The sequence below is a fragment of the Arachis ipaensis genome, chromosome B10 (genome assembly GCF_059453495.1).
Source record: "Arachis ipaensis isolate K30076 ecotype BB chromosome B10, ASM5945349v1, whole genome shotgun sequence".
Taxonomy (NCBI): domain Eukaryota; kingdom Viridiplantae; phylum Streptophyta; class Magnoliopsida; order Fabales; family Fabaceae; genus Arachis; species Arachis ipaensis.
This window is the reverse complement of record NC_142435.1, coordinates 5,969,612-5,995,041: the sequence shown is the minus strand read 5'-3', so window position 1 is coordinate 5,995,041 and position 25,430 is coordinate 5,969,612. Positions and strand designations below refer to the sequence as shown.

At 33.6% G+C, this 25,430-nt stretch overlaps 1 protein-coding gene and 2 pseudogenes across 4 annotated transcripts; 2 read left to right on the top strand and 1 right to left on the bottom strand.

Moving 5' to 3' along the window:
- The first annotated feature begins 2,839 nt into the window (after window positions 1-2,839).
- Window positions 2,840-5,154, top strand: LOC148579032 (uncharacterized). 4 transcript variants are annotated; one of them, XM_088504396.1, is made up of 4 exons: window positions 2,840-3,242; window positions 3,733-4,310; window positions 4,402-4,525; window positions 4,837-5,154. In XM_088504396.1, exons 2-4 carry the CDS (start codon window positions 4,290-4,292, stop codon window positions 4,980-4,982), a joined length of 291 nt encoding a protein of 96 aa, XP_088360522.1. In that variant the 5' UTR covers window positions 2,840-3,242; window positions 3,733-4,289; the 3' UTR covers window positions 4,983-5,154. The 4 variants fall into 4 exon arrangements, with proteins under 4 accessions (XP_088360522.1, XP_088360519.1, XP_088360525.1 ...); XM_088504393.1 differs by having other exon boundaries at window positions 2,851-3,246; XM_088504399.1 differs by having other exon boundaries at window positions 2,907-3,242; window positions 3,771-4,310.
- Window positions 5,155-12,399: 7,245 nt separating this feature from the next.
- LOC148579031 (uncharacterized) lies at window positions 12,400-13,224 on the top strand (annotated as a pseudogene).
- A 6,968-nt stretch (window positions 13,225-20,192) lies between these two features.
- Window positions 20,193-21,197, bottom strand: LOC148579030 (uncharacterized; annotated as a pseudogene).
- Between the last annotated feature and the right edge of the window lie 4,233 nt (window positions 21,198-25,430).

Genomic DNA, 25,430 nt, shown 5'->3' with positions numbered 1-25,430 from the left:
TAGGAATTCATTCAATAAAGATTAAACTGAACTAGCTCTTGAATTAATTAGGATCGTCAAAATGGGCTAAATTCGTCGGACTAGCTCATTTACCTGACTTAAATAGATGGGTATTTAACTCTAAAATCAAACTTGTAAGAAAAGAGAGCCTAAACGACTTAGCTCGACTAACCAAAAAAAGGGCAAATTAAGCTGGTCTATTCTCAGGCCAAACAGATGCCTCTTGTTTTTTTTTTTCCAAAATAAGCTAGTATATTTTTTCTTTTTTGTGGACCTGACCTGAAATTCGACTAGTCCCTAAAAAAAGTGACACGATTAATTTAAAAGTTTTTTTTAGCTAATATTTTTTTTTAAATTGCTCACCCTAAAAAAATTGGAGTTTTTTTTCAATATTTAATAGAAAAAAATTTATCCAGTTGGACTCTGACCATAAATTATTCAGAATAGCTAAAAAATTAATGCGTATAAATAAAGAATTTTCAATAACTAAACTACATTGATACAAGAAGTAATCAATACCTATGTATACGAGTAGATTCAAGAATATATATATATATATATATATATATATATATATATATATATATATATATATTAGAGTATTCAGATCAGATATATGACCTATTAAATATTTTATATGAATGATTAAGATTAAAGTAAAAAGCCATAAAATATTTTAAAGTGGTCGTCTATTTATCATATTTATAAATCCACTTTTTATTGGTAAAATAACATATCTTATATATATACCTGTACTAATTTTAATTTTAATGGTATTCCTTAACTTGACAAGTGATTAGAGTTTTATTTAATTGTTTGTCACTAGTCAATAAATTATTACATACACGAAATGAGATTTAAATACCAAATATTTATTATGGGCAAAATGAACAATTAAACCAAATGGAAGATAAAATTATATGATTCTACCAAATTTAAAAACGTTACCTGAATCACCCAAAACCATCTTTTTATGTAATTCGAATGAATCTCATTCGAATTAGGAAAATCAAGTAATTCGAATTAGATCAATTCGAATTAGTAGTAATGTTTGTAATTCGAATTTGACCAATTCGAATTATGCATGCATATGGTCTTAAGGTAGTTCGAATAAGCTTAATTCGAATTATACATGCATGAGTGTTAAGGTAGTTCGAATCAGAGTGACATAATTTAAATAAATTTATTAAAAAAATTAATAATTTAAAAATTAAAAAATATATTTTATTTCATGCATTAAAAATAAAGCTAGCAAAATATTTAATTACGAGACTTCTTCAAAATATTTATGAGCTATCAATTTGAATTTCATACAATACTCTTCCGTCTATTCTTGATAGCTCATGAATATTTTGAAAAAGTCTCGTAATTAAATATTTTGTTAGCTTTATTGTTAATGCATGGAATAAAATATATATTTTTTAATTTTTAAATTATTAATTTTTTTTAGTAAATTTATTTAAATTATGTCAAAAAAATATTTTATTCCATGCAAAACAATTTTAAAAAAATGGTTTAAAAGATGTTAGGAGTACTATAAAAATTTGTAATATTCTAGTGACTTAGGTAATTACATTATAAAAATATTTTTTAATTTTAAATTATTATTGACTATGTAGAGTATTTTATTTAAAATTTGAGTACATGCATGTATTTACCTAAGTCACTAGGATATTATAAATTTTTATAGTACTCCTAATATCTTTTAAGCCATTTTTTAAAAATTATTTTGCATGGAATAAAATATTTTTGTGACATAATTTAAATAAATTTATTAAAAAAATTAATAATTTAAAAATTAAAATATATATTTTTTATTCCATATTTCCATGCATTGAAAAAAAAAAAACTAACAAAATATTTAATTACGAGACTTTTTCAAAATATTCATTAGTTATCAAGAATGGATAGAAGAGTATTGTATGAAATTTGAATTGATAGCTCATAAATAGTTTGAAGAAGTCTCATAATTAAATATTTTGTTAGCTTTATTTTTAATGCATGGAATAAAATATATTTTTTATTTAAATAATTAATTTTTTTAATAAATTGATTTAAATTATGTCACTCTGATTCGAACTACCCTAACACTATATGCATGTATAATTCGAATCAATCTGATTCGAACTACCTTAGCTCTCATGCATGTATAATTCGAATCAAGCTGATTCGAACTACCTTAAGACCACATGCATGTATAATTTGAATTGGTCAAATTCGAATTACAAACATCACTATTAATTCGAATTGATCTAATTTAAATTACCGTTGGTTTTTCTAATTTGAATGGCCGTTGATTTTTCTAATTTCGATAGTGTTGGATGATTCAGGTATCATTTTTAAATTTAGTAGAATCATATAATTTTATTTTCTATTTGATTTAATGGTGCATTTTGCCCTATTATTTATTTATATGATATATATCGTTATATTAAAAATTATATTTTAAATAAATTTTACTATATACAAATTATCTAATAACTTATATTCACATTAAACTTATATGTGAGATTTTGGTGGTGAAAATATAAATTATAAAATATAAAAATATTTTTAAATTAAAAAATAATACAAATTATTTTAGTTTATTTATTTTAATAATATTATTGATATTTACATAAATCTTTTTATGTTTATTTAAAATTTTTTATCTATTTATACAAGATTTTTTAAAAGTAATTTAAAAAAAAATCAAAATAAAAATTAAAAACAAAAAAATAATAACTCAAAAATTAAAATAAACTATATTAATTTAAAAAAATTAAAATAAACTATATAAGTGCCGTTTTCAGTACTTCAAATCAAAAATTTAAAATTTCATTATCACCAGTAATTTTCTAATCTACAACCGCTAAACATTAGCCCGCACTACTCATAACTGCACTACCCTCTGCCCACTAAAACCTAATCATAACACACACGTCACACTCCAGTGCCGCAGTCTCCAGCCTCCCCTCTCCAAGTTTCTCACACTCCTCAAGCTCCCACCAGAGGCTCACCACACTTTTCGGCGGCGGATTCCATCACATCGCATTTTGTTCTGCGTCGCTCCTTTTCCAGCGCTGTCGTGGCCTCAATCCAGCGGCTTCGTCGTCTCTTCGATTTCAGCCCCGTTGTCTACGTCATCTCACCATCCAGCATCTTTCCGTCTCTCTTTGATTTCTTCTGTCATAAGCTTTGTTCAGTGGCTGCTGCTGCTATTGGTTGCGTTGCTGGCGGTCCTGCTTGATGTTCTTGTCACTGTCGGTATTGTATTTCGAGTCTTCTGAATCCTGCACCTTTCACGGTTCTGTTATTATTATTGATTCTAAACTGATTTTAAATTCTGATTTTTGTTATGATTACTTGTTTTTGGTTCTGATTTTTGGTTTAGGGTTTTAGTTATGTTCTTATTGTTTTTATTATTCATTCTATATTTTTGGTTCTGATGTATTTTTTCTAATTATCTGGTTATGATTTTTAGTTCTAATTATTTATGCTAAAAACATAAATTTATTTACGAAGGTTACCTTTAACTTGAGTTTCTACTCACTGCTTCTGGTGCATCTAATCACATATGCTTGTATCACAAATTGAAACCTTATGGAAAATTTACTTTTACTTTTAAAATATTTCTTATTTCCTTTGTCAAAAATCTAAAATGATTTTAGATCTAATTGAATGGTCAATCAGTTATTGTTACTTTGTTATTTGTTCAGTGTAAGTTATCTTTTTTCTATTGCGTCTTTTAAGATATGGTCACTGGAGTGAACAAGATGCTGCAATTTTAGTACCAGGAGACATAATCAACATTAAATTAGGAGAGATCATTCCGGCCGATGCTTGTCTTCTCGAGGGCGACCCTCTAAGTGTTGATCAGTCTGCTTTAACAGGAGAATCTCTTCTAGTGACCAAGAACCCCACTGATGAAGTATTTACTAGATCAACAGTCAAGAAGGGTGAGATAGAAGCAGTTGTGATTGCCACTGGTGTGCACACATTCTTAAGTAAAGCGGCTCATTTGGTGGATACGCTAACCAAGTTGGACACTTCTAGAAAGTGCTTACAGCAATTGGTAACTTCTGCATTTTCTCAATTGCTAAAAACATATGATGACTATTGAGGAAATGGCTGGGATGGATGTCCTCTGCAGTGACAAAACTGTAACCTTGACATTGAATAAGCTCAATGTTGATAGAAACTTGATTGAGGTATTTGCTAAGGGTGTTGAGAAGGAGTATGTTATCCTTCTTGCTGCAAGGGCCTCTAGGACCAAAAATTAGGATGCTATAGATGCTGCAATTGTTGGGATGCTTGCTGATCCAAAGGAGGTAAATATAGGAAAACCACTCTCTTTAGGACAAGAAGGATACAGATAAAATGTTTAATTTAACTCATAATTTTAATGTTTTGACTGACCAGGCTCAAGCCAGAATCAGGGAGGTCCATTTTCTTCCATTCAATCCTGTAGACAAGAGGACTGCTCTAACTTACATTGATTCTGATGAAAATTGGCACCGTGTGAGCAAAGTGGCTTCGGCAAAAGGTAAAAACCTGTTTAATTGGCACCTTCTTATGATGGTTATAAGGATGACAGAGGGAGCAGGTATATCCCTTTTGCTTTTAGTAGATAAATGTAGAACAAAGTTATATGTGCAAACTGAATTTTTAACACTAAAAGAAATTGAGTTTGGTATACTTCAACCGATAATCAAGCATACGAGACATTGAATGCTTAGAATTTTGAAAGGCATTTGATAAAATGATCTACTCCTTGTCATAAAATGTGTGTTGTCGATGGTTTATCAACATGATTATATGATGATACGTTTTCAATTATTTTTAATGTGGTTGTAGGAGACGCATTTGTTGGAGGATTCTTTTCACAATTGGTTCAGGAGCAGCCAATAATCTCAGAATGGGTTAGAGCTGGTTGCTATGCAGCAAATGTAATCATCCAAAGGTCTGGCTGCACATACCCAGAGAAGCCCGATTTTCAATGATTCTGTTGCCGCCATCAAATTTTGATTATTTTGAGGATTTTATTGCAATTCGTTTATGCTACTCTTAACTGGTATGTGATTTTTTAATCCCTCAGCAAAAGGGAAAATACGTGAAGTTCAACAGGGAGACATTATAATTATTGATATATTTGAGTCCTCATTATTGTTGTCATTTCCTTTTTTGGTTGGTTACATGTTATCTGTTAGATACGTAACAAGGTGTTTGCACTTAATAATTGTGATTGCCTACAAGGAACCATCGCAACTTAGCCTATGATCTTGGGAGAAGTTTCGTAGGTGCCTTGAATTTTCAGGACTCAACTTAACCACTCTGGTTCATGTCTTCATGATTATATGTATTCAATGATATAATCTTTTCTATGCATATTTCTATTCTTGCATTTTAGATACAAATTCTCAAGTAAAAGAAGAAAGAGAGGAAATAAACACTGCCTTTAGTTGTAGATTTACAATTGGTCTAGCCTTTTGCCGTGGCTTAAATGGGTAAGGAAGGATTTAACCAAACGATAGTTAAAAATTGACAGTAATTAAAGGAAAACAAGACAATCTTTTATATCGGGAAAAAATCTACGAGCATTATATTATAGCGTCAACTAAGCATTGCAACTAATTGACTACATATTATTTCCTAGCATTAGCGACTATTTCATAATTTTACTTTCTCATTTCGAATAGCTTTGGTTTAGCGACAACATCCCTACAAATTTGATTAAGGATTTTCAAAGATTAGCTATAGATTTGCTACAAAATGTGACAGATTTGCGATCATATTAGCAGACAACTTGCAAAAAAATTTTTCGCTAATTACCGTCAACTAAGTATTCGTCAACTAAGTATTCTATTTTGTCTATGAAGTTAGCTTGCATTTAGCGATGACTCTACCGCAGTAAAGTTTGTCGCTAATTAGCGACTACCGTTTAGTCTATTTCTTCTATGGAATTAGCTTTTACTTTAGTGATGGATTTGCGACTATCTAATCGGTAGCTAAAATTGTGTTTGCCTCATCTGCGACTTGTAATTAGCGAGGAAAGCATTAGTTGCTAGGCGGTAGCTAATCCGTCACAAATTATATTTTACGTCAGATTAGCGATGATTTTACGACTTTTTTTGTGGTAGCTAATTGGCCATATTCTTGTAGTATTGTGTTTGAAATTATATATTTTAAATTAGTTTGGGAGGCTCGTATTAGAAAACCGTAGTTAACGGTGGTTATGACATTAATCTAGATACATTTGGCTCATACCTCAACTAATAGGGGCGTTGCCAAGGTAGAGAAAATCGAGATTTTACGTGAAATCGAAAAAATAAATAAAAAACGTAAAACGTAAAATCTTAACAAGATTTAAATCGTAAAATCGTCAGACTTAGTACAAATTTCGTAAAATCGATAAACTCATTTAAAATCGTAATATCGGAAGATTTTAAGAGTTAAATCGAGATTCTAGCTACTATGGGCGTTGCTAGCCTAACGTGTAGGCCACAAGTTAGATTTGTTATTCTGTTTGGATACACAAGAAAAAAGGACTACCCTTAGAGGTGGAGCCGCCCAAGTGTGGACTATTTGATTTGATTTCTGTAATGAAAACTCTCTTATTGATTCATTTATTTGTCACAGCCCAAAATGAGCCATGACTGACGCTCAGGGAAATAGTCCCCTAACAAAACTAACAGATTCGAATATAAGATAAATAAGAAGGTTACATATATTTTTTGATAAATTTACACTTTCTAGAATGAATAATTACATATTTTAAACAAAAATAAAATAAATAAATATGGATGGATCCTGTATGTGACATATGGAGCAGATGATGTCTAAGAACTCAACAAAGAATCGATATCCATTGCAGATCATTACTCTTGAATACAAAGGCTCACATAATCAAATATTTATTCCTAAAATTTTTTTTAGAAAAACGGGGTGAATTTTGCAACTCAATGACTAGACAATACATCTATAATCAACATGAGACCATATAAACATTATTATCAAAGTAATTTTAATTAGAAAATAGTAGTTAATAATAATAAGTGAATCAATAAGAGAGTTCTCATACAGAAATCAAATTAAAAGTCGACACTCAGGCGGCTCCACCTCTATGGGTAGCCATTTCCTCTTGTGTGTCCTAATATATCTAACGTGTGGCCTACACGTTAGGCTAGCAACACCCCTCTTAGCTGGAGTCTGAGTTAAATGCATCTAAGTTAACATCATAACTGCCGTTAACTACGGTTTTCTAATACGAGCCTTCCAAACCAACTCAAAATATATAATTTCAAATATAAGAAATTCTTCGTTCTTTCAAACACGAGGTATCAAATCAAATCAAATAATACTTTCTCATCCAAATCCTTTTCAATCATATTTTCTCAATCTTAAGGCATTTCAAACATATTTCACAATTTCAAAATAAGTAAGTACCAACCAATATTTCAATGCTCCAAAAATACATATTCGAATAAAATCAAATGTTTTAAAATAATATAAAGCTTCATCAAGAATACATATAGTCTCATAAAAACATATAGTCTTATGTGCATATTAAAATAAGCTTAACAAGGATAAATATTTAGCTTTAACAAATCGAATATTCAAGCCAATTTAAAATCCTTTGATAGTAATCATATAAGTATAATTATAAGTTCAAAGCACCGTATATCAAAATAATTATAAATGCAAAGCCAAACAGTTATAAATGTAAAGCTTACTCACAGCGTGGTCCTAAGGGATTGAAGAGACCAAACTTAGAGTGTTGAATTAAAAGGTGAGAAAGGTTGTGTAATACCTTACCACACAGATCTTTACGCCTAGATCGTAAATCAAAGGTGGTAAGACACTACGACTTCTATAAACAAAATATATACATAGAAATATAACAAGGATAATATATCTAGGAGTCTTGAAAGAAAGTTGAACAAAAACGTTAAACAAAAAAACGCATACCACTCGACGTCGATAAAAGTAAACTGTAAGAGATAAGAGAGAAGTATTATAGATACATAGTGAAGAGTTCCAAGGATACAGATAACAAAGCTTCTGACTCGGTCCACGAAGCAAAGACCGGCCAGAGCACATATATATATATATAACCCAACGATATCCAAAAGACAGAATACAAGTCCTAGTTCTCTAAAATCAACTTCTAAGAGGCACAAAACATGTTTTGAAACAAAAGCAAAAAAATACATATAAAACTAAGTACATAATACAAAAATCCCAAAAATACGAATTTTCGCTTCCAAGAAGACAAACCCAGCACGTTCAGCGAGGCGCGTCACGTCTTACATCTGAAAAACAATAAATACGTATGGAATGAGAACCGGAGGTTCTCGGTATGGTAATGGTACCCACATAATTAATACATAAGGTCCCAAGAAGGACAAAGGCATTCCTAGAACTTCCGACATTTGATTCAATCTTATAAAACACAACTAAACCAAAAATTTAGGCAACTAGCTAAGGATCTTCCTTCTAATCTAACACTCCCATTTCCAACTCCTCCGAACCTCCCAACCTCCACTGAAATTATTTATTTTCAAACACAGGTATTAATACAAAGAAATCACAACTTGAATGCAGATACAACAGATAAATAAGTAACAAGTAGTTCATATGTTTAGTTAGGCATTCTCAACAAAGCACACCAAACAAACACGTATATGCATATGATGTATGTTTATCCTATGGCTGATGAGTCTCATTTGTCGGTTATATAGCGAACCCGACAAGTCCTGGTAGCAAACCATTGGACTGTCCCTCTCAAATCATAATCATTCATAATCATATAACACACACCTGTGTATATCCATGGGGGCAAGCTCATCCAGAAAGGTATAAGTGTCCGGCCACACTTACGACATAAGGTCAGCAGAGTATCGTGTCTCAACCTGGAGCACATGGTGGCAAGCCACTACTTTTACCCAAGAAAACTCGTACCTCAGATATTTAAAAATGCAACAAATCACATAATCAATCAATAATCACATCATCATTATCAGCCATAATTCATTATCAATATAGTTATCCGGCTCATAACATAATCAACACTTCTGCAATTATCATCAATGAATTCATATCATCATTACTAGCCATTATTCATTGTTAACTTTACCTCTTTCTTTACCAACAAGATACTTCTTTCCATAATCATAGCCACACTCCGCTACCCAATAACCACCTATTAGGCTTTAAACATAGTTTTTTAGAAGTTTGGAAAAAACCAGAATAATGGTTAATAGTGTAGAAATAGTGAATTTTATTCAACATAGTAGTTTCAGAGTGTAACAAGATTGTCGAGAAGTTAAATAGTGGAAAACAGAGATTTTGGAAAAACAGGGTAGTGTGCGTACACACATATGTGTGCGTGCGCACACTCCACTCAATCTTTTAAAAGTGTGTGTATGCACAAGGGTATGCATACGCAGGCAACAGTAAGTCTTCCCATGTGTGTGCATACACACCGTAGTGTGCATGTGCACACTTGCCAAATTCCCAGTGTGTGCGTACGCACAAGCCGAATCTCACACTCTGCCCCGTGCGTGCGCACACGCACCAGCATTTTCAAAATTCTGCAACTTAACAAAAATTAGTTTTCTGCACCTGTTTTTCGATATCCATAACTTTCTCTACTAAATTCTATTTTCCTCAAATTTTTTTTACCGTTTTAAAGCTGTTGAAAATATCCTTAATTTGAGATAGATTTTATTCAAATCCAAAATTTGAGACTCAAGTTATAGACTGCCAAAGTTCGTTAAAATTCTGTTTTGACCAAAACTTAAAACTCAAGTTTTTCCCAATCTTTCCAAATCCAAAACCATATCAAAACTTACCAAAACTGCATTAAATCCACCCAATCATATCTCAACAGTCCTCATTCATCCAATACTACTCCAACTCGACATTTCATCCGTCTCAACACAATAATTCATATGCAAACAACTATATACATAGTTATCAACATGTATCATTAATTACTCAAAATTCATTATTTACCAAAAACATCCTCATTAATATCACTATCCGTTCATTCCAAAATATACTACATCCAAAGCCTCCAATCTAATCAACTTTTACAATCATAACTCTCACCAATTTCAACATCAAACATAAAAAATCCACATCTCATGCTCATACAATAACTAATCAATCCAACCAACTAATTCAACACCCATTTACATCAAATTCGACAATTATTCTCATTATTTACTAAACATAACAATTCACATATTCATCCTATCCTACGGTCAACTAGCCTAAGTTTTCACAATATATTAAGTATTAATTACGAAAAATCGAAACCATACCTTAGCCAATTCCTCTTTAAGCTCAAAACCACCAAAAATTCAAGCTTCAAGATTCCCAATCAACTCCAATAAATTCCATCCACTAAAGCTTTATTCCAAGTGCTTCAATTTGCTAATTCAACATAATCTCAAGCTAGTTCATACAATTTACTCAAATTAGTACAAAGACACACCAAATTGGACAAATCTCAAGGGTTTAGAGTTTTCTTACCTTACCCATTAATGATTGGAGTAAAACCCAATAATTATTTCATGTTAGATTGTACCTAAACTACCAAAATCATCAAAATCACTCAAAACTCATACAAAAATGCGAATTTAGAAAGGGAGAAGGAAACTGGGAAAAATTTACAAATTTCTTACCACTTTGTTTAAATAAAAATGAAGAAAACTCTGAGATGAACACGTGGTCACAAACGGCTCGTCAATTGGAACTCCGGATTGAAAGTTACAAGGATTTGAAGTTGGAAGTGGAATGAGTTAGGGTTCTCTTACTCTTCTCTCTCCTCACTGTGGATTCCCTTTCCAAAAATGAAAATAGAACTGTTGTGGCTACAAAGGGGAAGAAAGGGATTATATGGGTTGGGTCTTGAGCCCAATATGGGTCTGGTTCAATCGGTTTAGCCCGTTGATCCAATTTTAGACAAAATCCTTTAAAATTAGTATCAAAATTCGTATTTTTAATATTTCTACTTCCCTAAATTATAAAATTTAATGTCCTAATTTCTTTAAATAATAATTAATTTATTGGCTCATTATTTATTAATTTCACAGATTTTACAGGTTGGAATAGAATAGAATCGAACGAAAGAACGTAGAATTTGGACCAAACCAGTGGTAGCAACTTCAATTCAAACAACAGCAACGACCACATCACGGATGTAATCTCGACAACAACAGCAGTATCGCTACTATTTCTAGCCCATAACAAACAACAGCAAAAGCAAATTAATCAAGAAAGACAACACGAAAATAGAGAGAGACAGTAAGGTAGATAAAAGCAGAACATGAATAGAGAGATGTCAAGTACAAGCAGAATGGGATTTGTTTTACCAAGATAAAGGTATAGCAGTGGTGGCTCTTGGCGGCAACAATCATGGCTCCAGAGACTCCGACAACCAATGAAAAACTAAAAGCAGAAGCAAAACAGAACAATATCTTCTCTAGTGACCTCCTCCACCTGCAATGGAGGCAACCACAATGACAGTGGAAGAATAGAAGGTTGGCCTATCTCGCGGTGGTGGAAGGCAGCAGCATCTCGGTGATGAGCTCCAGCAGAGCTCTGTAAGGCCCAGAATCTTTGAAAAGTCTTATTATGATCAAGTCTCAAATCCTACAATTATTTATAGCCTTAATTTCAGAGATTATTTTATTAAAGATAATTAAGGCAAGTTTTGATTTATTGGATTTGAGATAAGCTATGATTATTATCCAATTTTATAATTATTGGATTATTTTCTATATTTGAATTATAAAGTTGATAATTATAAAATAATAAGTATTTTATATGATTTGGGTTGGATAAGTAATATTTTAAATATTAATACTGTTATTTTGGAAAATGAAGAAATTAAGTATATTATTTCTTATTATTTGATTTGGGCATTTTATTGAAAATAATTGTAGAGTTGATGAACAAATAGTATTTTATATATTATTATTATTGGATTAGAATTTATTTCTAATTACTATATTATCCCTATTTTTAAGTGAAATTACTAAAATGTCCCTAACCCTAATTTTTGAAAATGAAACCCTAACCCAGTAACCCGCTAACCGACCCGGTTTCCTTCACTCACACTCAGCAGCAGCAGCTGCTGCCCCTCTAACCTAAGCACACACACAGCCGCAACCTTCCCCATTTCAGCCAGCAGCAACATCTGCAAAAATGAAAGAAAGAAAGAGAGGGAAGGGAGAAACGGATTCGTGGAGGAGAAGAAGGAGAGGAGGGGAGGAAAGAGACTGCGCCGCGCGCTGGGCTTCTCTGCCACCGCGCCGTCGCCGTGACTGCCGGAGTCGCCGCCGTTACGTGTAAGTCCACCTTGGTGCCGGTCGAAGAGGGGTGAAGGAGAGATGTCGAGAGTGAGACGCGATGGAGGTGAGTGAATAGAACTGCCATCACCACCGTCCTGTCCGTGGGGTTGAGATCGCGTCGCCATCTTGGATCCTCGACGCCGCCGCAGTGGAGAGTGGAGCAGTCACCGCCAAAGGAGGTGTTTCGCGCATTACCGTGAGCTGCGAACCACTGACCGAGAAGAAGCTCCATCCTCGTCCCTGCTGTGCAGCGCCGGCGCTATTAGGGTTTCACCGCCGCCATCCTCGTGGTAGCTGGTGTCGTCACCGGAGAAGACCACCGGAGTTGCTGTCTGCTTCTGCCTCGGGATTATGCAAGTTGCCGGAGCCCACTGCCACCAGAGCTGACCAGAACCACCACTGTGGTTGCCGCTGGGATTGTGAACGGAAGAAGGAGACGCTGGTCCTGTCACAGCCGTTCCCGGGGGAGAAATCAGTCGCGCCGCCGTGCCTGGCAGCCGGGAATGCCACTGCCGTCGCCGAAAAATTTGTCGGTAAGGGTTTTAAGTTGATTCTCCTTCCGTTGAGTTTCCGGAAACCTCATTGTTGCTGCGTGTTGTTCAGGTCACCGCTGCCGCTTTAGGTGGCTATCGGGCTGCCGCCGAACCAGTTCGGAGACCGTCGCTGTTTCGGTTCAGCCGTTCCTTCTTCGGTTCGGTAAGCGTTTCAATTGGAAAGCCCTTTTGTTATTGTTCCGTTATCTCAAGCTGAGGTTTGTGGCATTAATTGCTATGAGATTGAGTTTTGGTTGTTGTATGTTGCGATTAGAGTTGCTGAGATTGTTGAGAACGCAAGTGGAGCCAAGTTGCTGGCTGCAGTTGGTTTTGGGTTGAGGCGGAGATGACTCTATGAGACTTTTGGGCTATGGAATTGCGTTTTGAGGTAGGGGCGCTTTCCAAAAACTATAGTTTATTATTGGAATTATTACATATGGGTACTGATGTGAGATATTGTGTATTTGGTGATTGTATCTGCCTTATGTATTATTTGATTGACTCGAATGACTATGGATGTTGGTTTGGCCGAATTGTTGTGTGGCTTGTGAAATGTAATGTTTGAAGTTGATTCCTTAAAGATTTGAAATGAGTTTAATCCGTTGAGGATTGGTTTGAATTGAGTCAATTATTTTGATGATGTGGAAGATAGAATACTCTTGAAATTCAGCCTGTGTTGCTTTAATTGATTTGGTTTTGATAAATGATTTATTGCTGAACCGATTCTTTAAAGCTTTGGAAATGAGTTAAATCGGTTGATATTGAGTTGATTTTTGAAATGGCTTCCTTGAGATATGCCACTGAGGCGACTGTTGGATTTAGCTTGCTTTTGAATTGATTTCTGGTTTTGAGCTGTTGAAAAGGAATGAGAAACGGTTTAGTTGGGACCCGAACCGGGTGGCAAAAGTCCAAGTTTTAGGGGAGGTGCTGCCGAAATTTCTATAGAATCCGAGTCCTTATTTGAAATGTTAATTGGGGAATTTTGAGTTTAATGCCTTTCCTATCTATTTTGAGGATTGTGAAATTATGGCTTCTTTATTACCTTTACTTAGAGCAATTAAGAAAGCAATGAAGTTATGCTTTGAAAGAATTATTGAAAAGAGAATCATGATTTATCCTTATTTTCCAAGAAGAACAGTATGTCTTTGGGTACAAGTCATTTGAAAGAGAATTTTGCTTTGAGGCTGTTTTAAAAGGTAAAGCGGGTTTATGTTTTTCTCTATTAAACACAAAGATTGTCCCTTGGGAGAGTTTTCGTGATTTTAAAAGGAATTGGATTTCGATTGATGAGCCTCATTATTTTGACGTTTTAAATAAGATTCAAAGTATCTTTTGAACTCTAGTTTAACACAACAAAAATGATTCTCTTATCAGTTTGAAACGCTTCAGATTTAATTATGGAATTGAAGCCGGTTTTGTTTAAGTAAAGGAAATGGTTTTGAAAGAAGTAAAGGTTACGTGACTCGGTTTGGCTTAGATCCTATTTTCTTACTCAAATCAGAAAGCCAATGTTTTAATGATTTTAAATGATTTTGGCGAAATGAGATATGTTATTCTCCCCTAAAGACTTGGGACTCTGCCGAGAAACTTTGTTATAAAATCCCATTGTTGAATGGATGATTTTGAGTGTTTCCAAAAAGAATCTTTAACTTGCCATGGTTATGGAAGTTTGGAAAGAGGATGCCGAGAGTGACATTGTTTTCAAAGGGGAATTTACCTTGAGTAAAAATGGCTTATGAGCCTAAAATGATTTGAGAAATGAGATCTTTAAAGCCAAGGCTGAAAAGAGTTGAAACTCGATTTCAAAGTGAAATGAATTGAGGAAATGATTTATGGCTTAAATGCCGACTTTATGAATTTAATGATGTTGAATGGTGGAAGTGCTGTTTTGTTGTGAGCCGGAATGGCTGTGTATGATTATACATATTGGTTGGTTTTGGATTGAACCGTGAGCCGGAATGGCTGTGTATGATATGAATATTGGCTGGTTCTGGACTGAACCGTGAGCCGGATGGCTGAGATGGATGTTGATCCATGGATGAGATTGAATGCATGTTTATGCTGAATCATTGATAAATGTGAATGTTGCACTTCCACTATCTGAGATACGAGTTTCCCTGGGTAGTAGCAGTGGCTAGCCACCACGTGCTCCAGGTCGAGACTTGATACTCTGTTGACCCTATGTCGTAAGTGTGGCCGGGCACTGTGAAAGGCCCGGATGAGCTCGCCCCCATAAATATTCACCAGTGATGGTGATGGATAAATATTCACCAGTGAGGGTGATGGATATGGATCATGATTATGATCAAGTTTATGATGAGTATAACTCGAGTTGGGGATGCACGACAGAGGGACAGTCCAATGGTTAGCTACCAGGACTTGTCGGGTTGGCTCTATAACCGACAGATGATATCATCAGCCACTAGGGACAGGCATGCATCATATGCATTTGTGTGACATTGGTTGGGTGTGCATATTATACTTGGTTTGCATATGTGATTAATTGCTAACTGTTCTACTTGTAATAACTGTTTGTTTGTGCTTGAACTTCCTATCTGTGTTTGCATCTGGGACTCTGTTGGACTGTGGTGATTGATTGATGGTTGGATTGTTTGGGCCTAGGGCCGTGGTTGGAATGAGATGAATCGATGGTTGATTTCGGTTTTGTGTTTCTGGTTTGGAATAAAATATGAAAGGCTATTTTGTTCAGTATAGATAAACCGTTTTGAAAGGCTTTTGAGTTTTTGAGAATTGAATGGTTCCTCTTTCAGAAAAGATTTCCGACTTTACTTTTATTGTGAACCGTTGTTTTTGAAAAGAGGCATAAGACGGTTATTAATCACTGGTACGGTTTATCTTCACGTATCCTATTACAGTAATTCCCAAAAACCCTCTACTGAGAACCCTTTCGAGGATGATGTTCTCACCCCCCTACATTTTTCCCCTTTCAGGATATGGGCGCAGAAGTTACGAAGAGCTTATTTAATTGTTGTTGTGGTGCTCTGTATTGTTTTAGTTATGGCTTACTGCACCCTCGCCTTCATTTGATATAATCTGTAAGAGGGATAGGAATTGTATTGGATTATGTTTGTAACATTATTTATATATATTTATGTATATATATGGATGTACTATTTATGAGTTGTTGTAAGTTGAATGGTATTTATGGATGTACGCTATCGAACGAAAGTATCTTTGGGAGCGGTATTGCGGTTTAAAGTTTCAAACAGGCTCATATTTTAGTATTAAATAATATAAGTGTCGTCGTAATGTCCAAAGCTATCAGAGTCGCGCAGCCGGAAGTGCGAGCTTTGGTAGTTAGGGTGTTACAAGCTCCCCTTTCTCTCTCCCATTGGCGCCCTCCTTCTCTACCCTATTTTCAACTGGGACGGCGACGGTCTCGATCAACGGCAACAGCGGCAACGGGCACAACAATGACAACAGGACTCCCTCCTTCCTCTTCTCCGTCGTGCGCTTTCTTCTTTCTCCATGGAAGGTCTGTGATCTCACTCTCATCTCTCTTGTGCGTCTCTTCTTTTCTCTGCGACGGCAACAGCGGCGCCTAGTCTCGCCGGCGTCGTCTCTTCCCTCTTCTCCCTTTCTTCTTCTTCCTTTGTTTTTCAATCGCTCCTCTTCTCCCTTTCTTCTTCTTCCTTTGTTTTTCAATCGCTCCCCCTCTGATTTATGTTCTCCTCCCTTTTTCTTTTTCTTTTTCCTGTTTGTGGGTGTATGTGTTGTAATGAAATTAGGACAAAATTAGGAATTTTTGGATTAGGGTTAAGGATGGAAAGAGAGGGGTAAAGATAGTTTAAGAATTTTGATAAAATTAGAGGGTAGGGTAGTAATAATAAAAAAAGAAGCTTGGGACATTACATTATTAGTATCAATTACTAATTTCTAATTAAAGTTACTTTGATAATAATATTTATATGGTCTCATATGAACTCTAGATATACTGTCTAGTTACTGAATTGTAAAACTCACTCTGCTTTTTTCAAAAAATATTTTTCAGAAATAAATACTTGATTATGTGAGTCTTTCTATTCAAGGGTAATGATCTGCAATGAATACATATTCTTTGTTCAGTTTTCAGACATTATATGCACCATATGTCACAGGCAGGATCCAACTATATTTATTTATTTTATCTTTTTGTTAAAAATGTGTAACCATTCATTCTAGAACTTGTAAATTCATTAAAAATACTTGTAACTTTTTTATTTAATTTATATTCGAATCTATTAGACTTGTTAGGGGATTATTTTTCCAAACATCAATTATGACTCATTTTAGGTTGTAACATTTTAAAATTCGAAAAATTAGGATAGTAGAAAAATTTTTTTTGTAACATATCTATTTTTTAATTAGTTGACTAGAGTTCGCTTCTCTCTTAATTGATTCCCTAATGAAATTAAATACAATAAAATATTTATTATCTAATATTTTTCTTTCATTACTAAAATATAGGAGCATAGTTTCTCTCACCTTCTTGCGTATTTGTTTTGTCTCTCCTCTTCTAATGGACCGGACCAGATGACCATATATCAGTCTTCACCAAAATGTCAATCCCAAAAGCTTTCTTTTATATATATAAATTTTTGGGTTAATGACTTATCACCCTGACGACCTGACTATGGCCAGTTTTGATAAATAATTTAAATAAGTTTTTTTGAAAAAAAAATTTAAAATATAAGAATTTTTATTAATAGCAGCTTATAAATAAGTTATTTTGTGTTTGGCTTTTTAGTTATAAAAATACTTATTTTAAAATTGTAGTGTTTGAATAAATAACTCAAAAAATAAATTTTTTTATAGAAGAAAATAAATATTAAAATAACGATGATAACAAATACTTTCCAATATTGAATGTTGATTTTACATAACCTAATCACTAATATTGTGTATGATATGGTAGGTGAAAATAAAAAATAAATATAAAATGTGTGTCAATGTATATTTTGTTGCTGTTTTTTATTTTTTTTTACTCCTATTGGCTATTAGAACTCTCTTCTCCTTTATTGAGGTCAAGAATTTGCTATAATTAACTATGAAAATAATAGCAAGCTATAAAATCACATATAAAAAAATAAAATTAAAACTAAAATTTCATACCACAGTTAAATACAAATTTAATAATAAAAAATAGAGTGATAAAATGATAAAAAAAAACTTAGAAGGAATATATGCAGTAGATTGTTCAGATACAATATTGTCTGAAAATGGTGGTGGAGGATCAATACTTCCATCAGATGAATCATTACGTGAAAATGGTGAAGTTTGGAACATTGCGTGAGAATAATGGTGAAATGATGGTGGAAGGCCAATAGCAGACCTTGTGTGAAAATGGTGGTGAAGGATCAGTATTTTTCATAGAGTCAAGAAGAAAAGTAGATTTTTTTTGTTTTGAAATTAAATTTTTTTTAAGTAAGTGGTAGAATGACTTATCAAAAAGTAGAGAAGTCATATATTTCTAATTCTTCAAAAAACTACAAATTAACTTTTTGACAAATTAAAAATTTTTTTTAAAATAGTGCCAAACACTCAAATTTTAACTTTTTATAATCCAAAAAAAAAAAAGTAGCTTGTACTACTTTCTAAACGGGCTCTATCCAAAAATGGCTATGTGTGTGTTTGGCAAACGCGTTGGAGAAAAGAGAAGTGATTCCACCTCTAAACACACGTTCACGTGAAGCTAAAATTTGTTGCTTATGCATTCATGTTCATGGTGGCTGGTTTAGATGAGAAATTTTGTTCATATAATATATGTTGTTAGTTTTATGAAATTTTTATTCTTTCTTATCTGAATGAGTTTGTTTATGTCACGGCCCAAAATGAGCCATGATCGACGCTCAGGAAAATAATCCCCAAGCAAGCCTAACCGACTCAAATATAAGTTGAATAAGAAAATTATAAATGTTTTAAATAAATTTACAATGTCTAAAATGAATAATTACATATTTTTAACAAACAAAAAATAAAATAAATATGGGTGGATCCTGCCTGTGACACATGGAACAGATGATGTCTAAGAATTCAACAACGAATAGATACCCATTGCAGATCATTACTCTTGAATAGAAAGGCTCACATAATCAAATATTTATTCCTGAAAAATATTTTTACAAAAAACGGAGTGAGTTTTTCAACCCAGTGACTAGACAGTACATCTATAATTCACATGAGACCATATAAACATAATTTTAGTTAGAAGATAATAATTTATATAAATAAGTGAATCAATAAGGGAGTTCTCATACAGAAATCAAATCAAAAGTCTACACTTGGGCGGCTCCACCTCTATGGGTAGCCCTTTTCTCTTGTGTGTCCTAATAGAATAACAGATCTAACGTGTGGCCTACACGTTAGGCTAGCAACACCCTTGCTAGCTGGGGTCTGAGTTAGATGCATCTAGGTTAACGTCATAATCGCCGTTAACTACGGTTTTCTAATACGAGCCTCCCAAACCAATTCAAAACATATAATTTCGAATATAATCAATTCTTCAGTCTTTCATACATACGAGGTATCAAATCAAATCAAATCAAATAATACTTTCTCATCTAATCTTTTTCAATCATATTTTCTCAATCTTAAGGCACTTCAAACATATTTCACAATTTTAAAATATCTGAGTACCAATAAATACTTCAATACTTCAAAAACAGATATTCAAGTAAAATTAAATATTTTGGAATAATGCAAAACTTCATAAAAAAAATATATAGTCTCATGTATAGTTTCGAAAGTATAAACTTCATAAAAAACGAATTATTTAATTCTAATAAATCAATTATTCTAATCAATTTAAAATCATTCAAAGCAAATATAGTGAGTATAATTCAAAGATCATAATAGATATATATCAAAATAATTGTAGATGCACAATCAAATAATTATAAATGTAAAGCCTACTCACAAATTGGTCCCAAGGGACCGAAGAAACCAAACCAGAGTACCAAGATAAAACCTGAGGAAGGTTGAAGTAGAATGGAATGAAAGAGCACGAAATTTGGACCAAGGTAGTAGCAACAACTTCGATTTCTCACTGCAGCAACCTCAACAACAGCCCTAGTATCAATGACATAGAACAACCACAGTAACAATGGCAGCGAATCTAATAGCCTACGGTGGTTTAAACTAAGCAAAGACAAAAAGGGACAGCAAACATGATAGGACAGAGTCAATAATAGAGCTTTATGGCAAGACAAGTCAGAACAGGTTTAGTCTTACCAAAGGAATAAGAGGATGGAGCATCAGCAGCTCCGGTAACCCCCCCCCCCCCACCGGCAAGGGCAGAACAGGCATAAGCAAAGCTGAGCTAGGGCAAACTTGCAGAGTTTCCAACAGCGGCTTCTGGCGACATCAGCACAGTTCTCGGTGACCAGAGGCGCGGTGGCACAGCCTGTAGCAACGATGGAGGCGTACCAGCTCCCCCCTCCTTGCGAGACTCTCCTCTCTCTGACCATTGCCTTTCTCTCTCCTCAGCGAGCTCCTCTCTCTCTCTCTTCGAAGCCCCATACCCGTAGTCATGACGGCGATGACGAAGCTCCTCTTCTAGCGGCAGCAACAAGGCACGGCTGCGACGAGATGTCATTCCCTCCCTTTGTTCGTGTCGCGTCTTTCTCTTTCACATGCGGTGGCTTCTTGTGGCAGCGATGGAGTCCTCGACGACGGCAGTGGAAGCTCCGACTGCGGCAGGGATTGTCTTCAGAGCCGACGGCGGGACAGCACCACCTCGTGCTTCTTCTTTTCTCCTCCCATTCCCTGTTTCAAGCTCCTGCTCCCTCTCTCTTCTTGATCCAAGACAACGATAGCGACGGCGACTCCCAGCCCCGCCGGCGCCGTCCCTTCCTCCCCTCTCTTCTTCTTCCCGATCCTCACTCTCTCTACTTCTCCTGTGTGTGTATGTGTGTAGCGTGTGAGGTGAGAGTTGAGAGCGTGAGTTAATTTTGAAATTATGGTTAGATTTGGGAAAAAGAATAATAAGGGTATTGTAGGGATTTTACATTCTACCCTCCTTATAAAAATTTTTGCCCTCGAAAATTGATATAATCTGCAAAACTTTACATGGTTTTAGCACTTTACCAAACATGAGAAAAAAAGAAGTATAATGTGGTGCAAAGGTTACAATGTAGGTTCGTTTGTGTTAAAAAGATGGGGTTAACATTTACACACTCTTATTCTCTTGATAAGTCAAACACATATGGTGCTTTTCACTTTGTTCATCACTCCCAAAGTACATACGAAAGTCAAACATCAAGACTAACTTTTCAACTTGTACCAAAATCTCCTAAACTTCCTCCTCGGAATACTCTTACTTCATAATCTTCTTGATGTCGCCATGTCCTAAAACTAACGTATTGCTCCCTGTATCTAGGGATTACACGTTAACCAATAGAATCTCGAGTTTACTCAAAGGAATACAAAACTTAGGAAGAAAAGAATAAGTATCTCAGATGATGTTCGCAAGAATTTGAAAGGATGTGTAAGATCGCAATTAAACATGGATGTTTAGAAACAACGATGTGTGCTAGAAAAACAGTCAAATCGCGTCTTAACAACGAAATCTGAATCAAGAAATTTCAATAGAAACAATAAAAAGATAGAGTATTAGGTCGAAACAAATTCAAGTTGAATAGAAGGAGTGCATAGCTCACAAGAGATGACCACTAAAGTCGATGGCAATGTTCACAAAGGTTTAAGAGAATGATTAAGAACACGATCAGGTAGGATATCCATCTACAACAGATACAACTAGGAGAAAATCATTTCCCAATTTTGAAGAAAAGATATGAGACGAACATTTATAAAGAAATGATAAAAGTATAAATACTATCACGTTAAACAAATTCAAGTTGAAACAAAAAGATGAAAGGTTTATGAATTGAAGATTAATAGGAGTCATATGCAAATATTTCCCTCAAAAACTCTAGAGGATACTTAGGTGTACCATCAAGCAAGGATATGCATAAGCAAAAAGACAAAATCAACAACAGAGAAAGCAAAGCAAAACACAAATTAAAAATACGACAACACATTCTAGAATAGGCAACTTAGCCGTCATAAAAAAAATCGAAAACGGTAACTATCCCAAAAATCAGTATGCTTTTTTTCCCTTTTTTTTTATAGAAACCTTCAACTAAGTACCTTTGAGATTATTATCATGACTTTGGACATTAAATAATTATGTCAATACAAATTTGATATCTCCTAACTCAGAATAGTAAATAGATTATGTAAAACATGACAAGAAATGCAATTGATCTCCTTGTTGTCCCTTAAGACAAAATTTACATATACATTTAGGTATTTAACTCATTATAGTCACTGTTGGTAAAATACAATAATGTGATTTCCTATAATCATGCAATTTGACTTAGTATGAGGTTACAAATAAATTCACATATAAAATAATGATAATAATAAAACTAAAATTTAAAGTATTGGCAATTAACACACTAGATCAGTTACAATAACTTTTTTTTTTTTTTTGGTTTTGTTTTGCTTTTGACATAACCCAAGCACATAGCAAAAGAATTTCAGAAAATTGGTATGGGATCATATTTCATGTAAAGATAAAACATCAAAAAAAGAATTCACCTTCATAAATAGTTCACTGAACTAAAGACAAACTCAAATATATATATATATTGAATCAAAATAAAAAAATATATATATCTCCGAAATTCTTGTCGTATCTTGAAAAATATATCATAAAAAAAGAACTTTTTTTTAAAAAAAAATTACACCAATTAATTCATGGCAATAAAAAAAACACCATAAAAAGTAGCATTATCCCATGCACCCCATTAACATAACACTTAACACTAGAATCCCCAACATATGCAACAATTCAAGGTTCAAATCAGAACATGGTTAACTTGCACAAGGTAAAGAAACTTCAAGCAAAATGTTTTTTTTTTATCATAAATTTGGAATAAGAAAACAGCTAAAAATCAATAAACGGATTAGGAACTTGTGAGTAAAGGGTCTTCAATAAAAATCCAAACAAGCAAAGCATTGTAGAAGCACAAGGATAAAACTTGCATTGAATAAAACAAAAGTCTACAAAAGAAGGAAGCTTGAATATTCAAAGCACTTTTTTCATAAATAAATAATGTTACCATCTTCAAAAATCAAACAAATAAAATGCATAAAAAGAGAGAACTAACTAACAAGTATAAGTTCAAAACTTTTGAAAGGTATTGAAAACAATGCTCAATTTGGGTGTTGAAAAACAACAAAGAATCTTAAATTTCAAAACATGATTGAAAAAACAAATGAAGGAGGAAAGAAAGACCCTTCTTCAGAATTCAATACAATATTTAGTATACAATAAACTAAACTGGTTTGAGTTATTTTTCACAACAAAGTAAGAGTATTAATCCAAAGCAACATCAACCAGTAGGAAAACAAAAAAGAAAAAAGAAAAAGAAAGCACGGATTTTGAAGAAGTGATTACTACACAGAAATTTCTATGCACAAAATTCATGCCCTATAATTTGCATGCTATTTTGAGTCTTCTTACCATGAAAAATATGAAGCACTATCAGTACAGAGCAGAAGCAAAATGAGTCAATTGAAATCCAAAAATTTTAGAATCAAATGAACCCTAAGATTGAAAAGGGAAGAACTTGAAAGTTCCCAGAAGAAATAGTACCCTTGAAAGAAAAGCCATGTTCAACAAACAAAACCATAGCAGAACAGATTATCAAACAAAAAAAAAAACTCAATCAAACTTTCAGATTGAAAAAGATCTTCAAATCAACTAAAGCATCATAAAAAATTTGCCACACCTAAACAGAGCAAATTATAATTCCAATCCAGCAAACAAGAATAACACTCCATGCATATGTTCGTCACGTAGTTCTTCTACCTGAGCAACCGAATAACAGTTTTCAAGGTTATTGATTCGAAAGAAAGAATCACGAGTGGTTCAAAATTATGTTAACTTCAAAGATCATCAACATAAGAAGAACAAACTTGTTGTATCGAAATCCAGAATAAAGCATCTCAATCAGCAGCTAAGTAAATCCACAATCCGCAAATCTAAATACAATTCTATAACAGGAATAAGATAATAATTCACAGCAAAAACATATCGAATCTTCTAGATTATGGATGAAATCTTGAAATTAGAAACCATAGAAAACAACATGAATATGAAGAAGATTAAAGCAAATATTCACAAAAACGAGGAAGATTAGAACTAGCTATAAGGCAGGAATCGCGAACCAAAACCGAAACTGAAGTCATTGCAAAAGCAAGTTCAAGAAAAGCAACCAAATAATAACTCAATGTTGGGTACAAAGAAGAGGAAAGAGGTGTCAAGAATCGACAGATAACTCATGATGACAAGAACCAAAAGACAAGAATGACAAAAAGACAAGGATGACATTCCTATAGCCCTCTGATAGTGCCACAATTTGTACAAATAGGCACACTTCTATTTATACAATTGTGATCCTATCATAGGACACTTGCTCCATATTACACAGATTAAACCTAAGCTCTGATACCACTTTGTCACGGCCCAAAATGAGCCATGATCGGTGCTCAGGAAAATAATCCCCAAGCAAGCCTAACCGACTCAAATATAAGTTGAATAAGAAAATTACAAATGTTTTAAATAAATTTACAATGTCTAAAATGAATAATTACATATTTTTAACAAACAAAAAATAAAATAAATATGGGTGGATCCTGCCTGTGACACATGGAGCAGATGACGTCTAAGAACTCAACAATGAATAGATACCCATTGCAGATCATTATTCTTGAATAGAAAGGCTCACATAATCAAATATTTATTCCTGGAAAATATTTTTAGAAAAAACGGAGTGAGTTTTGCAACTCATTGACTAGATAGTACATCTATAATTCACATGAGACCATATAAACATAATTTTAGTTAGAAGATAATAATTTATATAAATAAGTGAATCAATAAGGGAGTTCTCATACAGAAATTAAATCAAAAGTCCACACTTGGACGGCTCCACCTCTATGGGTAGCCCTTTCCTCTTGTGTGTCCTAACAGAATAACAGATCTAACGTGTGGCCTACACGTTAGGCTAACAATACCCCTGCTAACTGGGGTCTGAGTTAGATGCATCTAGGTTAACATCATAACCGCCGTTAACTACGGTTTTCTAATACGAGCCTCCCAAACCAATTCAAAACATATAATTTCGAATATAATCAATTCTTCAGTCTTTCATACATACGAGGTATCAAATCAAATCAAATCAAATAATACTTTCTCATCTAATCCTTTTCAATCATATTTTCTCAATCTTAAGGCATTTCAAACATATTTCATAATTTTAAAATAACTGAGTACCAATAAATACTTCAATATTTCAAAAATAGATATTCAAGTAAAATTAAATATTTTGGAATAATGCAAAACTTCAAAAAAAAAATATATAGTCTCATGTATAGTTCCGAAAGTATAAACTTCATAAAAAATGAATTATTTAATTCTAATAAATCAATTATTCTAATCAATTTAAAATCATTCAAAGCAAATATAGTGAGTATAATTCAAAGATCA

What these genes read in the sequence shown, in the direction of transcription:
- LOC148579032 (XM_088504396.1), top strand. Translation starts at nt 4,290, where the DNA reads ATGCTTGCTGATCCAAAGGAG. An exon ending in TGCTTGCTGATCCAAAGGAG is followed by an intron (nt 4,311 to 4,401) that starts GTAAATATAGGA and finishes TTGACTGACCAG; the next exon opens with GCTCAAGCCAGAATCAGGGA. An exon ending in CAAAGTGGCTTCGGCAAAAG is followed by an intron (nt 4,526 to 4,836) that starts GTAAAAACCTGT and finishes ATGTGGTTGTAG; the next exon opens with GAGACGCATTTGTTGGAGGA.